Below are 15,668 nucleotides of genomic sequence, written 5' to 3'. Positions count from 1 at the left end.
AAGGTAATTCTGGCGAGAACTTCAAAGTAGTTTTGAGAAGAAGTTCAAAGTAGTTCTGAGGAGAACTTCAGAGTAGTTCTGAGGAAAATTTCAGAGTAGTTCTGAGGAAACTTCAGAGTTTTTCTGTGCAGAGTTTCAGAGTAAGTCTGAGGAGGACTTCAGAGTAGTTCTGAGGAGACCTTCATTGTAATTCTGAGGAGGACTTCAGAGTAGGTCTGAGGAGAATTTCAGAGTAGTTCTGAGGAGAACTTCAGAGTAGTTCTGAGGAGAACTTCAGAGTAGTTCTGAGGAGAAGCTCAAAGTAATTCTGAGGAGAACTTCAAAGTAGTTCTGAGGAGACCTTCATAGTAGTTCTGAGGAGAACTTCAGAGTAGTTCTGAAGAGAGCTTCAGAGAAGATCTGAGGAGAGTTTCATAGTAGATCTGAGAGGAGCTTCGTAGTAGTTTTGAGGAGAAGTTCAAAGTAATTCTGAGGAGAACTTCAAAGTAATTCTAAGGAGAGTTTCAGAGTGAGTCTGAGGAGAACTTCAGAGTAGTTCTGACGTGACCTTCAGAGTAGTTCTGAGGAGAACTTCAGAGTAGTTCTGAAGAGAAGTTCAAAACAGTTCTGAGGAGAGTTTCAAAGTAGATCTGAGGAGAACTTAAGATTTATTCCGAGGAAAATTTCAGAGTAGTTCTGAGGAGAACTTCAAAGTATTTCTGTGGAGATTTTCAGAGTAAGTCTGAGGAGAAGTTAAGAGTAGTTCTGATGAGACCTTCAGAGTAGTTTTGAGGAGAAGTTTAGAATATTTCTGAGGAGAACCTCAGAGTAGTTCTCAGGAGAAGTTCAAAGTAAGTCTGAGGAGAACTTCAGAGTATTTCTGAAGAGAATTTCCGAGAACTCCAGAAAAGTTGCATTTTTTTTTTGGATATTTATGAAACTTCCTGGGAGCACCCGGAAATTGTCTAGCCAGCTGAGTACTTAATATGGCCACCAATGCTCTTATTTTTGAATTTTCATGTTGTTTGATATGTCACATGAGGATGTTGGTCCAAGTTTTACTTCCCCGAAGGAACCCGGAACATGTCCGGATCTGGCCAACGTGGTCCTGAGTACTTAATATGGCCACCAACGATCTTATTTTTGAATTCTGATGTAGTTTTATTAGTCACACTTGGGTGTTGAGAAGAATGTGGCCACTTACCCGTGGGTACCCAGAACATGTCCGGATGTGGCCAACATGGTTCTGAATGGAAAATTTGCGCTTGCCGCTATGCCGCGTCAGATCCTGGTGTAATGTGGATGACCCTTAACAGCTGGGCCTTTGAGGTGTCAATAGATTTGTATGGGTTTGAATTAGCAGGTAGGCGTTCGAAATTACTATTGATCTCTTTAAAAAAAATTGAAACTTTTCACTACAACAACAGGAAGTTTGAGGTGTCTATATAAATTTTAAAATTGTTAGGGTAGGATAAAAGTATGTTGCGTGGATGAAAAAAATCACAGGAGGGCGAAAGGGATGTGAACTATAAATCTACTGTTCTAGTTCTTGAAATTCTTCAAATCGGTCCATAATGTGGTGTTTATATCTGTGCTGATTTACTAGTGCTAGAGTACTAAAACTGCACTAAAAAGTAGCCAACATAATGTAAACAGGGCGTCAGCATTTACCAGCATGAGATTTCAGGAGCAACTGAAATTCGTACTAGTTGGTTGAGCTGATTGAGTTATTGAACTAGCATAAGTGTAAACACCCTTTATACCGGCCTTTGAAGTTTTCTGTAGCAATTGCAGAATCCATTGAACATGACCTTCCCCACAATGAGTCTGTGGTGAATTTTCACAAAAATTTGACACTTCGCCAATAATTTAAAATGTTCGAGAATCCCTTTGTTGTTGATCGACAAATTTTGGAATAGGTGTTTGTCGAAATGAATTTTTTGCCTGCCAGAAATAAGCTTGATTGAATAACAGCGTTAAAAGAAAATTATCCATTATTGTCAAATTTAATAGCAAATCTACCGAATGGAACACAGCCTTAAGTGTTAATTTATATGTAAATTCCGAAATTGGAAATTTGAACACCTTAGAGTGTTACAAAAACCGAAACAAAACTAGAATCGAACTGAGGGGAAAGAAGCAAAATGCAAAAATCAATGAATAAATTAAAGAATAGTGATAAATAAAAATCGATTCAAGACAATACTAAAACAGTTTGAAAAACTCAAAGAACACGAAAATGAACCCAAATATCTAAAATCTATTTACACACAACACAGTGATGACCAAATTTTGTCAGTCCCTCAACGCATCAGACTTTTATCTTTCTATATAATTTAACATAACTGTAATTCCAAATACTTCTCATTCATCACCACAGAAAAACCGCATGGGTTTTGTAGAACATATGAAAAGATTTTCAAAATAGGGGATGACAAAATCGGGTTATTACAAAAACTGGCAAAACAAAAAAATAAAAAAAATAAACACCATATGAATGTTTGAAAATAAGTATAACTAAAGCATTATCTCAAATAATAGTAATTGCTTTGAGAGGATTCTGTAGACTATGATTAAGACTTGTAGAATGCTTTAAAACCTCGATAAAACTTGCAATGTTTATGGGACGACCCGGCCCCGTAGTGTTTATCGTCCAAGTTTATCGACGCCTAAGTCACGAGTTCAATTCTCGTTCACGGACCAGTCACGAATGACCCGAGAGTGTTAAAGTGACTCTAATAAAAAAAAACTTGCAATGTTACTTGCGATCAGACGCATAAAAACCGCAACAGATGTACTGATGAAATTTCGCAAAATCATATTCTCGAAGGTTAAAAAGACAGGAATGTAGAAACAAATTTCTCAAGCACCACTCTCGTTGAAATGTTAGCAATAAAATCAATCAACACAACGCAAATAACGACAAACAAACAAACAAAACGTCACCCCAATCTACGTACAGCCTACTGCGACGAAAGCGACAGACCCGCCTGCTCCTCAGCACAGCGAATCCATCGAGGGCTCCTTGATGGAAAGCTTACGAAAGTTGCGCTGCTTCGGACTAGCCGAGGGCGATTCCTCGTTACCGGTAGTCACTTCTTCACCGCCACCACCAATATTAGGATTACTGTCGACCAGGGGCCCACCTCTAGCGGTAGCGCCACCACCATTGGTGGCATTGAAATGCAGATACCCGTTGGCGTGTGAATGCTTAATGGCCGGCCGTGGCGTCGACGGTTCGCATCCGGCGTCGTCCGACGAGGACGAACTGTCCGAATCGTCGCTCGACGAAGACGGAACTGTACATCAGCGACATAACGACAAACAGAAAGTAGAGACGTTACTAGCGTACAACGACGGGGAGGGGGATTATTTTCTCATGAGCAAGCGATTAGAAGCCTCAAGCAAGCAGTGTAAATTGATGGAACGGTAAAGCAGTAACCTACCTAGCCCTTGCTTGTTGAGCTCCTTCTTGACCTCGTGCAGTTGCCGTGCACTGCACAGAGGTGTATCCACTTCGTACGTATTATTGAACATGGTGTAGTCCACCTGAAACGAAAGTATTCAATCGATTAGACATTTCATCCCTTGCTTAAAAGTGGGTCATAACGCATCGAAAACGCTCCGCTAATCACATCTCATCTCCGCGAGATGGAAACATGAAATTTTCCAATTCGGGAGAGAGTGCAAGAATGGCCGCCAGCTCACAGTGGGCATGCGCTCAGTTGACGCATGCGAAACAAAGCGTCGCCACCGCCGCCACCATTCATTCATCGCAGCAAGCGGCGAGCGAGCTGAAAATTCTCACCTCGTACTCTCCGGTGTCTCGCTTGAACTTAACGACCGACTCGAATCGATGACCCCACAGGACTTCCGACGGCAGAAAGCTACTTCGCGCCTGGGTTGTCATTCCGGTAGATTCTACTACTCCCTCTGAAAGATAGATTGTGGAAAAATGGTTAGTTGTTCGGAAACAAAAGCCCCCAGAAAAAACTGACCAAGCATAACGACTATTTCGAACCGCTCTCGAAGCATATCCTGCGCGGAGAGATTGTACAGCGGACTGTCCTTATCAATCTTATGAACGACTATGGTTGGCCAAATGAACATCAACCGGTCATCGCCGCCATCGCAGCTGAGCTCCATGTTTTGCTGGTAGAACGGCATAATTTCTCCCTCTTTGGTGATCTGTAAAGTGTTGGAAAACAACTTAGTTAGTACCAGTTCCCTTGAGACACCCCGGGGTTCAACTCACCTTCCTTCGGATGATCTGTGACGTAACGTGCGCCTCGATGATATGGCTCTTGCGCATGTCACCGACGCGGAACATCAAGCACGGCACCCCGTCCCGGTGGCAAATGACGGCGTTACGCGAAAACAGTAACGTCTGGGCACGTTTCTTTGGGCGGGACAGCTTGGCGAACACGATGCCGACCATAAATGCTTGTATGAACACTCCGGTGATGCTCTGCAAGGCCAGTATGAACACGGCCTCGGGACATTCCTCCGTCACAAAGCGGTTTCCGTAACCAATGGTGTGCTGCGTTTCCAGCGAGAACAGAAATGCAGACGTGAAACCGTATATGCACGTAACGCACGGCTGGTGTTGAGTATCTAAAATTCACAAAAGATCATCAATATCGTGAAAAAAAAATTCGTCATTGAAGCTATCCATCCGAACCTCCGTTGGCGTGAGCGGCCACGTCGCCATGGCTGTACGAGATCAGATACCAAATGATGGCGAATCCCAACCAGGACAGGACGAAGCTCAACGCGAACACCACCAACGTCCAGCGCCACTGGATGTCGACCAGGGTGGTGAAAATGTCCTACAAGTAGGCAATATGCAAACAGAGAGAAAGAGAGAGAGAGAATAAAAAGCGTGAGTTTGTGTAATCTAATAAGCAGGCGCTGCTGGCGGGGCTGGACTAGAACGGTCGTGCAGCAAACTGAGCAACTGACGATGGAGCATTGCTCTAGTACTGCGCTGCTCTATAAGTGGGTGGTAAGAAATGCTGTGGTGAGATTAGTTCCGTGTGGGGAGTCGACAGCTCAATGAAAGGGGGCTTGACTCGGTGCAGATTCGAATCGACCGGTCACATCTATAAAGCTGGAACACAAATTCCCCACGAAGAGCAGCCTGCTGTTTGAAAAAATATTTCATTTCCTTATCTTTCCCCCTGTTGGCTGAGTGAATGGGTAAACATCCGGTGAGTCATGTGATGAAAGGCGACCATTTTTGCTGCAGCGAATGGCTGAAAGCATGCACACTTCTAGATAGAGCTGGAATTAGGGCATAATAGCTTTTGTAAACAATGACTTCTACCGATGATTATTGTTTACAAAAGCTGTTACGCCCTAATTCCTGCTCTATCTAGACTTGTAGCGAATTTGTGTTTGATTCAGTTCCAACCTGGATCGGGTATCAAGATTGGGTCGGCTTGTTGTCTGTCAAACGTTTTATTTATTTTGTTCTTGTATCCTGGTTCGGGTTGAGGTTCGCGCTGACAATAAGCTTGAGTTCGCACGGGTTGGATGGTAGTTTCAGCACCACAACATCAGGGAATTAAGAAAATCCTATCTTCCGATGCTTCCCGCCGATAAAAACACTAGTAAACGGAATCATGCTCATGGAACATCTGAGATCATGGATTATCATTTCTGGTACACATCATGAACAGCAACAAAAACGATAACCCACTGATATGGTAACAGTCACTGGGTAATGGGTTTCAAAATCTAGGAACTTGCTATGTTCGGCAAAGTTGTTCTGGAGGTCAAATACTTTTACAATGTGGAAATTTTTGGAACCGGAATGACATGTAAATGTTTTGAAATCCAAGATGGCGGTGTCAGAAAAACTGTTAAATTTCCTACAATGAGGGTATTTTTGGGAGCGGGACGACGTGTATAGGCGATGTCCTGAAAATGAAAAACTGTCAAATGCCATGCTATTTTTGGTCACAGGATGAATAATGGACGATTTCAACAATACACATATTGTAGGTTACAGTTTTTTTTCGAATGGCCTCCATCTTGGATTCTAAAATGGCGGCTGCCATAAATTTTTTACATTTGCATGTCATCCAGGTTGGTAAGTGAACCAGGAAAACCAGGAAAACCGGGAAAAAGTCGGGAATTTATTTTCACCAGGAAAAACCGGGAAAAAAAACCAGGTATTTCATAAGTCCACCAGGAAAATAATCTTGTTTGTATAATTTAAAAAGGTTTCAAATTTTATGTATGTCAAAGTTTCTTTTTATAATCAGGTCAAAACTAACCATTTTGTTCCAGCTAAATCTTTCACACAACTAAACATTGATGAACAAAATTTACCCTAAGATTTTAGTATATATGTTTTGTATTTATTTTTAATTTAATTTTTTTCTCGAATCAATTGCATGTATGATTTGTGGTTAATTGATAGCAGACTTAAGCAGTGCCGACGCGTAACTACTTTGAAGTACCTGTTCTACTAAATTCGGGAAAGTCTTACAAGTTTCAGGAAAATCCTGTGAACTACTGTGATGATCTACGACGGTCAGGAAATCTCTTCGAACCTTCAAAGAAGTTCTACAAATTTCAGAGAAGTCTTACAAACTTCAGGGAAATCCTTTAATCTTTGGGGAATAACTAGGAATTTTACAGAATTTTCTACAGATTTAATGTTCGACATTTAGGCATTGCTTAAAACTTAAGGATAATCCTATGACACTTATGGATTTTTCCGAGCTTCAGAGAAGTCTTCAATACTTTTGGGAAGTCCTCTGAACTAAACATAGTTCTCCAAGCTCAAAAAAGTTCCTAGTACTTCCGAGAAGTCGATTGAACTACAGGTAGTCCTACGAAATTCATGGGAGCTCTACAAACTTCAGAAATTAAGGAAAGACCCACAAACTTTTGGAAAACCCTTCGACATTTAAAGCCTTATGAACCTCAGGGAAGCTCTTATAAATTTAGGGTCCTCATATATTCAGTTAAGTCCTTCAAACTTCAGGGAAGTCCTCAGATCTTCGAGCAAGTTCTTCGAACTTGAAGGAAGTCTTACGAACTTCTGAGAATTTCTACGAACTTCGTGGTACTTCTACGATACTTAAGAAATTCCTATGAATTTCAAAAAACTCTGAACTTCAGGGAAGTTCTAAGATCTAAAAAAATTCTTCGAACTTCGAGGAAGTCCCATGAAATTCAGATAATACAAACTTCAATGAACCCTTCAGGAAAGACCTTAACGCTTCAGGGAAGTTCTATGACGCGTTCATCTAGATAAAATTGATAAATAGTACATTTTTAGCGATGGACCCAACCTATAGGGGAAATGTAGGTAATGTCGGCCTACATGTCCCTAATTTGGGCCCATCGCTAAAAGTCGGCTATTTATCAATTTTATCTAGATGAACGCTTCATTGGGACGGTTCTAATGGATATTTTTGGTCGCTATTGAAAATTTAGTCGATTGCTGAATTTATGTATGGGCCCAAATAAGGGACATGTAGGCTGACATTACCTACATTTCCCCTATACATATCAAGCTAAACATTGCATTAGGTCCTAAGTAACATTGATCGATTCTCTTCGTCGACTTTCTCTTTCGTTAATACCTTGAGCACATAACCGTTTCTTGTTGTGTTTGTCGTATTAGATACTAAATAAAAGCTTCATTTATCGATCTGTGTGCAGAAAATACCTGGGAATGTCTTTACATGGCCGTGGGGATACAAAGAGAAAGTCGACGAAGAGAATCTGTCAATGTTACTTAGGACCTAATGCAATGTTCAGCTTGATATATATGTAGACCGACATTACGTTCATTTCGCCTATATTATTATTTTTAATTTGCATTGAAGTTTTTTTAACTAAATTTTTCAGTTTATATTTGTTTACATTGACGTCCAGTAATTAAAATCTAAGCCCTTGCAGACTCATAACAGTATATAATCCTTATGGCCCTTCAATCCTGTCCATTGAGTCTTTATAAGTAGTGTCCATTGTGATCTCCCAAGAACTATCGAACATTCACACCATGTGTTTGTCGAGCTGTATTCTGATTCCTCTGTACTAGTCTTTCTCAAATACGAGAATCGATTTGATTTTCTTTATTTAGGAGATCTTCAGCCGCAGTTCATCTCCGAGATCAAACACGAGAATTCCGTGGCATTTCAATCTATTAAAGGATCCTAATTTGTGTTTAAAATTAGTGAACGTTTAAGATTTTAAAAATGTACGTAGCTTCCGACATAACAATTTATGATTGATAGAATCGAAAGCTTTACTAAAATCCAAAAGAACTAGAACTGTTAGATTACGTTTGTCAAGCGCAGTTTTTATATCGTTTTCTATTTTAATCAAAGCTGTTGTAGTACTGCAATGTTTACGATAACCAGATTGTTAAGGACATTGTTCCCAATGTTTGTCGGTCGAATATGTCCCACGGTACGATTTCTTCGAGCAAAGCACAACGACGGTATTTGTGTTGTAACGTAGCTTTAGCTGTAAGTTTATTTTTACGTTAGCTTTAGAGTAGTTCATCAGATTTAGTTTTACTTACAAAAATCGGTGTGCATGTGTAGTTTTAAGGACAATTCATTTGTACTAGACAATACTTTTCACTTTTTCCTGCATGATTAAGGTAAGTTAGGTTAGGTTCAAACAATTTAGATTAACAACTTACAATTTGCATGAATTTGTATAAAACTTTAGGTAGGAACAACTAATTTCAATAATAGGTTTAGCGGTATGATTATTAGCTTCTGATAGCACGTTTAATAGATTGACTTCAATAGAATGATCTACAATAAACGAGACAATGTAGATCTTCACACTCTATCTCCCTCCTCTCTTTCGGTTCTGTCACTGTGACAGTTTCGTTGACAGTTCACCCGAGCCGCTACTGTACCGTCACAAGCAGTGTTCCCAGTGTCAACATTCTCTCCCCCGTAACACTGGCCACCAGGTCCAGTTTTACTCATCTTATCAACCTCTAGGACCGCCAATCTAGCCACCGGCCTACGCACTAGCCCCCTCGTAGTTTGTACCATAGCCTGCCGTATTCTTCCGTCCACCCCCTTGATTGCTTGGACTATACGACCTCTTATCCACTCATTCCTTCTCCCATCGCCAACTATCAAGACCAGTTCTCCTTCAGTTATCGGCTTCACCTCACCGCACCACTTCGGACGTTTAGTCAAAGTTGGGAGATACTCCCGGGTCCATCTTCTCCAAAACACGTCGAGCTGTTGTTGTATCTGCCCCCAAGAGGTTCGTAGAGCGTCCGCTGGAGTTGTTGCCGGAACAGCAGGTTGCCGCACACCACTTGAGTTGCCCAGAAGAAAATGATTTGGCGTAAGGGATTCGTATTCCTCCGATGTAAGCGGTAGATACGTGAGTGGACGACTGTTCACGACCGCTTCAGCTTCCACCATGAACGTCTCCAGCGCCTCGTCATCTAGCTTGCGTTTTGCGTTACTCCTGCCTACTTTCACAGTCAATGGCCCAAAGAAGTCTACGCCGACGTACGTGAATGGGCGTACGAATGATGCCATCCTTGCAAGCGGAAGCGGAGCCATACGGGGAATCTTGGGTGAAGCCTTGTAAATCCTACACCATTGACACATCTTTATGATCTTGTTCAGTGTTGTCCTAAGCCTTGGAATGTGGTATCGTTGGCGTACCTCGTTCACGACCGTCTCTGCATTACCATGCAGATATGCTATTGCGGCCACCAAACGTGTGAACACATGGCTCCTAGGGAGAATCGCCGGGAATTTCGCCTCCTTTCCAACGTTCGGTGCTGCTCCTATCCGGCCATCCATGCGAAGAATACCGTCTTCATCCAAGATCGGACACAACGGATAGATGTTGCTGGATTTTGCCACGGGTATCTGCTCTTCGTCCGGTTTCGACCTGTTGCGTGTTAACACCACCATCTCGTCCGGAAAGCTCTGCCACTGGGTCTCACGAATGAGAAGTTTCTCCGCCTTCTGCAGCTCTTCAGACGTCAACGGACCTACGGATCGTTGGTTGCCTGTGGTTTTCCGCTTCAGATTTCCGATGAACCGCAGGACGAAAGCAACTGCGCGAGTGGCCCTGTTCAGCTGGGAAAAACGTTCTAGATCTACCAGACGTTCAGGTATTTTTACCTCCTTGTGAGCGTTGCAAGAACGCAGTTCTTCTTCTGTGGGTGATGACGGCGTTCGCTGCTTTGGCCATTCTGTTTCTGCAAGCTGCAGGAATGCAGGACCCTTGAACCAAACGCTGTTTGCTGCCAAATCGGGTCCTTTTCCCCACTTCGTCGCAATATCTGCGGGATTTTGCTTGCTAGGAACCCAACGCCAGTTTTCCACATCGGTGACAGTCAGCAACTCGCCTATTCGGCACGCAACAAACTGTTTGTATCGACGATGGTCAGCTCTTATCCAGGAAAGGACCGTAGCAGAATCACTCCAAAGCACCTTCTTCGTGATGGATAGTGTGTGGCTTTCTTCCACGAACTGCATCAGACGTGCTCCTAAAACTGCGGCCTGCAGTTCCAGTCGTGGAACCGACTGCGTCTTCAGAGGAGCCACCTTCGTCTTCGCTGTGACTAACACACACTCAGGGATTCCTTCGGAGTTCAACGTACGAAAGTAGGCAGCTCGCGTCAACGAATACATGAAGTTGTAGATCCCTGTAGCGTGCGGCAGTTGCTCCTGGAAAGTAGCAGCGAGGAATTTGAAGCTTTCTCACCTCCTCTAACAGGCTCGTCCAGTTGTTCCACCTTCTGTGCAAGTCCTCGCTCACTTTCTCGTCCCACTGAATTCCTGCTCTCCACACGTCTTGCAACAGGATCTTTCCATGTACTGTGAAGTGGCATAGCAGTCCCAGAGGGTCGAAAAGGGACATCAGGCATTTCAACATTTGCCTTTTTGTTGGACGTTCGCCATTCTGAATCAAATCACAGATTTCCTGACTCATTTGGGTTGAGAAACTGAAGGCGTCCTCCTGTGTCAACCATAGAAGTCCGAGAACACGTTCATAGTCGTTTGACTTGTCAGTTGCGAGCTGCTTGCCTTCTTTGGACTGTGGTTTTCCTAGGCCGCTCAACACTTCGCTACTGTTCGACAGCCAATTTCTCAACTCGAAGCCACCTTGCTCGTGAATATAGCGCATTTCTTGGGATACTTTGATGGCCTCCTCAACGCTTTCGTAACTCTCAAGGGAATCATCAACGTAGTGGTTCTGTACAATCCCTTCAGCGGCTCGGGGGTACAGCTCTTTGAACTCATCAGCGTTTTTGTTTTTAACGTACTGAGCCGACGCCGGAGAGCACGTTGACCCAAATGTTGCGACGTCCATAAGATAGATGTCTGGAGCTCTGGAAGGATCACTGCGAAATAGGAATCGCTGCGAGTGGCGATCTTTCTTGAGCATGAATAGCTGGTGGAACATCTCTTTTAAATCTGCTGAAACGCCCACACTGAACTGTCGGAAGCGAACCAGAACGCCAGGAAGCGACGTCAGTTGATCTGGACCTTTCAATAGTACTGAGTTGAGAGAAATTCCGTTTACAGCAGCTTTAGCGTCCCAAATCATGCGGACCTTTCCCGGCTTCCGTGGATTTAGCACCGCTCCTAAAGGTAAATACCATACTCTTCTTGGATCAGCAGTAGCTAGCTCCTCCTCGGTCGCACGGTGTGCGTAGCCTTTGAGTTGGTAGTCCTTTAGTTGTTTCTGCAAGGCATTCTTGAGTTCTGGGCTTCGATCCATCCTCCTCTCCAAGCATTCAAGTCGACGAAGAGCCATGTTGTAGCTGTCAGGAAGCTCTATGTGGTCATACTTCCACAGAAGACCGGTTTCATAATGGGTGCCGACTCGAACCGTTGTTTCCTCCAGGATCCGTTGAGCACGCTTATCTTCCTCGGATAGCAGATTCATTGCTGTCTGCGTACCGACGTCATCCGTGGTGAAGAAATCCTTGACAAGGTCGTGTAGAGCTTGATCTGACGCGCAAACACAGGAATGGCAGTTGACCGTAGCTCCCGCTTCATTAGATCCTTCACCGCCATAGATGCACCAACCGAGTCTCGTTTTTGCAGCGACGGGTTGGCGACTGCGTCCTTCCCTTATCTTCAAAGGAACCATCAAGTTCAAGTTGTTGACACCAATCAGTATCCTAGGAACCGCATCGGTGTAGCTCTTGACTGGAAGTCCTTTGAGGTACTCATATCGCTTGACTAGCTGATCGAACGATAGAGTTTGTTTCGGTAGGGACAATTCCTTCACGGTGCGGGCCTCTTCCAATGAATGCTTTCTTCCTTTCGCGGCTGAGATGACCAATGATACCTGTTTGGATTCTTTCTCTACTCTCGTCACGTTCCCGGTCCACAACAGACACAACGGCCTCGTATCACCATCAACTCCAAGATGGTCAACTAAGCTGTTCTCAACTAGAGTCAAAGATGAGCCTTCGTCGAGAAATGCGAACGTCTCCACCGTACCTTTAGGTCCATGTAGAGTCACTGGTAAGATTCTAAAAAGCAGCGACTGCTCCATAAGACGGTGTGTGTAGTTTTCTGCAGTGTTCACCGGAATACGTGGATTCGTGCCAGTATTGCTGCGCGATGAATGAAGGAGCGGATGATGACGAAATTGACAACCATTCGTTCCACAGCAACCAGTTTTCCTGCAGCTTCTTCTTCCGTGCGCGTTCAGGCAGTTTCGGCAAAGTCCACTGGATTGAACATGTTTCCAGCGATCATCAACAGAAAAGGCCTTGAACGTTTGACAATCCTGAATGCGGTGACCCGTGGTTTTACAAGCTGGACACAACTTTTCCTCTTCCACATTGGCAGACGAACTCGTTCCGTAACTGGGCTTCTGGATGCTCAAGTGGGTGTTGACGTTACCTCTTGTTTTCACCTTGTTCTTCTCGACGACATTTGCTCTTCCGCTGCTACCACTACTACCGGAATACACTGTTATGTTACTCACTGATCTCACTACGATAGACATGAAGCATCCGAAAGTTTTAAGATTTACTTCCAGAAACCCCTGGAGGTACGTGCCCCACTCCATTTGTAGATGTGGAGGGAGCTTAGATACCAGTTCCCCAAGAAGTGACGGATTCGATAGGTGCGCGGTTTGTCCCGCGGCTTCCAAATGGTCACAAAGGCTTTGAATGGACATTCCGAAATCGATAATGGTTTGGAATTTCTCAACTTTCGGTGCTGGGGTTGAATGTACTTTGTCTAAGAGGGCAGAGATTAGCAAATCAGGCCTTCCATAAAGCATATGGAGTGTTTCCAAAATATGAGGCACCGATTCAGGGAGAAGTAATCGACTTTGTACGGCTTCGTATGCTGCACCTTTTAGGCATCGTTGGAGGCGGCATAAATTTTCGGCACTAGAGTACCCACAAGCGAGTGTAGAGTTCATAAAACTGCTTATGAATACTGGCCAATCGGCAGGGTTGCCCGAAAAGGGGGGTAAATCTCGAGGCATGACTTGTCTGGCGGCTAACTGCGAGGGGGAGGGGGCAAAGTTCGCTACATTTGCATTAAGCATTGGAGTTTGCGATGGCGATAAAGCAATGCTGCCAAATTGCTTGAGTAGATGTTGGAGGTTGACATCATTGGTTGGTGGTATATTTCCAGGTAGAGGATGATTATCTGGCTTACCTGGTGGCACGAGAAATGGCGTTGGTCCCGAGGCAGGCATGGGTGCCGCTGCAGGCGTGGGTGCTGGCATACTTACGGGTACCGGCGGCACACTTGAGGCCGGGTGGGGTACCAATATAGGTGCAGACGGCCATCCTGGCACTGTAACAGGTGGAAAGACCTGCGTGGACAGCGGCTCTGGCGTGGGTGATATCGATGCGGGGGCGGGCGGTGGTAATGTCGGTACAGATGCTAACGGGAGTACCGGTGCGGAAGGCAGCATAAACCCTGGCAGGGGGGCCAGCGAGGAAGACGGTACCATTGCTTGCTGGGACGGCAGCATGGAAGGCGGTACCGGTGCTTGCTGGGACGGCAGCGAGGAAGGCGGTACCATTACTTGCTGGGACGGCAGCATGGAAGGCGGTGCCGATGCTTGCGGGGGCGGCAGCATGGAAGGCGGTACCGGTGCTTGCTGGGACGGCAGCGTGGAAGGCGGTGCCGATGCTTGCGGGGGCGGCAACATGGAAGGCGGTACCGGTGCTTGCTGGGACGGCAGCGTGGAAGACGGTACCATTACTTGCTGGGACGGCAGCATGGAAGGCGGTGCCGATGCTTGTGGGGGCGGCAGCATGGAAGGCGGTACCGGTGCTTGCTGGGACGGCAGCGTGGAAGGTGGTGGCGTTGATTGTGCTAAAGGCACCGTTCCTGAAATCTTGCTGAAGACGGTGGGGCCAGCTAAAGGTCCATCTTGTTTCGGATCCGTGCTAACAATTCCTTCTGTCACTTGATCGGCATCCGGTGGTTGCGGTTGATTTGGCACTGATGGATGTTTGAGGGGGCTCTGTTGGTTTTCACCATTTGGTGCTACTTGCTGTCCTTGTGTTGCAGCAGGGCCGCTAGATGTAGTAGGGTTTTGCGCTTCCTGGTTGGTGAACACTGGTGGCAGTGGTGAAGGACCTCCGGTTGTCGAACTCAAAGCAGCTTCTGCCTGCTCTACACATTTGTTCACCCACTTAATAATCCTGGCGTTGCTTGACTGCCTACTGATTATACTGCGCTTGCTCCGGACACTTGAACTGTCATCTTTTAACTCCAGCTGGGACTCAAGCAGCTTATATTTGTCCTCCACAAACTTTTTCTGGATGGCTTGTAGCTCTTCCAGCTTTTCCAGTTGCAAATTCAACCTAGCGGACCTAGCCGATCTCCCGGATGTACGAGATACGGAAGTATGACTAGTCAGGTCGTCTACCTGACACGGCTGACAAGACCACGAACGATCCGCAATCGAATCGGATACACCGGCACACGAGAAGTGCCACCAAATTTGACAATTGTCACACTGCACCATGTTTTCCGCACTGTTGGGACGATCGCAGTTCACGCAATCTGCCTGGTTTTCGTCGAGCGTCTGTGCGTGGTGCGGTGTTTGGTCTTCGTTTTGCTCCGGATTCGATTGCATGGTGAAGAACTAATCGAACTGCAGACGATTTTTCTAAAGTTTGTTCCCAATGTTTGTCGGTCGAATATGTCCCACGGTACGATTTCTTCGAGCAAAGCACAACGACGGTATTTGTGTTGTAACGTAGCTTTAGCTGTAAGTTTATTTTTACGTTAGCTTTAGAGTAGTTCATCAGATTTAGTTTTACTTACAAAAATCGGTGTGCATGTGTAGTTTTAAGGACAATTCATTTGTACTAGACAATACTTTTCACTTTTTCCTGCATGATTAAGGTAAGTTAGGTTAGGTTCAAACAATTTAGATTAACAACTTACAATTTGCATGAATTTGTATAAAACTTTAGGTAGGAACAACTAATTTCAATAATAGGTTTAGCGGTATGATTATTAGCTTCTGATAGCACGTTTAATAGATTGACTTCAATAGAATGATCTACAATAAACGAGACAATGTAGATCTTCACACTCTATCTCCCTCCTCTCTTTCGGTTCTGTCACTGTGACAGTTTCGTTGACAGTTCACCCGAGCCGCTACTGTACCGTCACAAGCAGTGTTCCCAGTGTCAACAGACATAGTAACGTATTATGAATCAGATA

The 15,668-nt window shown here is 44.6% G+C and overlaps 1 protein-coding gene across 4 annotated transcripts in view; it reads right to left on the bottom strand.

Moving 5' to 3' along the window:
- The window catches only part of Irk1 (Inwardly rectifying potassium channel 1), a 308,434-nt gene that overhangs the window by 24,992 nt on the left and 267,774 nt on the right, over positions 1 to 15,668 (bottom strand). For 3 of the 4 annotated variants that reach the window (XM_065232633.1, XM_065232636.1, XM_065232634.1), the window contains 6 exons: positions 4,661 to 4,808; positions 4,235 to 4,593; positions 3,978 to 4,167; positions 3,788 to 3,912; positions 3,426 to 3,528; positions 2,940 to 3,278 (listed from right to left, as the gene is read on the bottom strand). In XM_065232633.1, the coding sequence (XP_065088705.1) occupies positions 2,977 to 3,278; positions 3,426 to 3,528; positions 3,788 to 3,912; positions 3,978 to 4,167; positions 4,235 to 4,593; positions 4,661 to 4,808 (1,227 nt within the window). In that variant the 3' untranslated portion in view covers positions 2,940 to 2,976. The remainder of the gene's footprint in view (positions 1 to 2,939; positions 3,279 to 3,425; positions 3,529 to 3,787; positions 3,913 to 3,977; positions 4,168 to 4,234; positions 4,594 to 4,660; positions 4,809 to 15,668) is intronic. The other variant, XM_065232635.1, reaches the window with a different exon arrangement.

This window comes from Ochlerotatus camptorhynchus, unplaced genomic scaffold, assembly GCF_037179485.1.
Source record: "Ochlerotatus camptorhynchus isolate MF236.1 unplaced genomic scaffold, CSIRO-AGI_Acam_v1.1 ptg000370l, whole genome shotgun sequence".
NCBI classification, from domain to species: Eukaryota; Metazoa; Arthropoda; class Insecta; order Diptera; family Culicidae; genus Ochlerotatus; species Ochlerotatus camptorhynchus.
The sequence above is the reverse complement of the archived record's forward strand: the minus strand, read 5'-3'. Positions and strand labels throughout refer to the sequence as shown.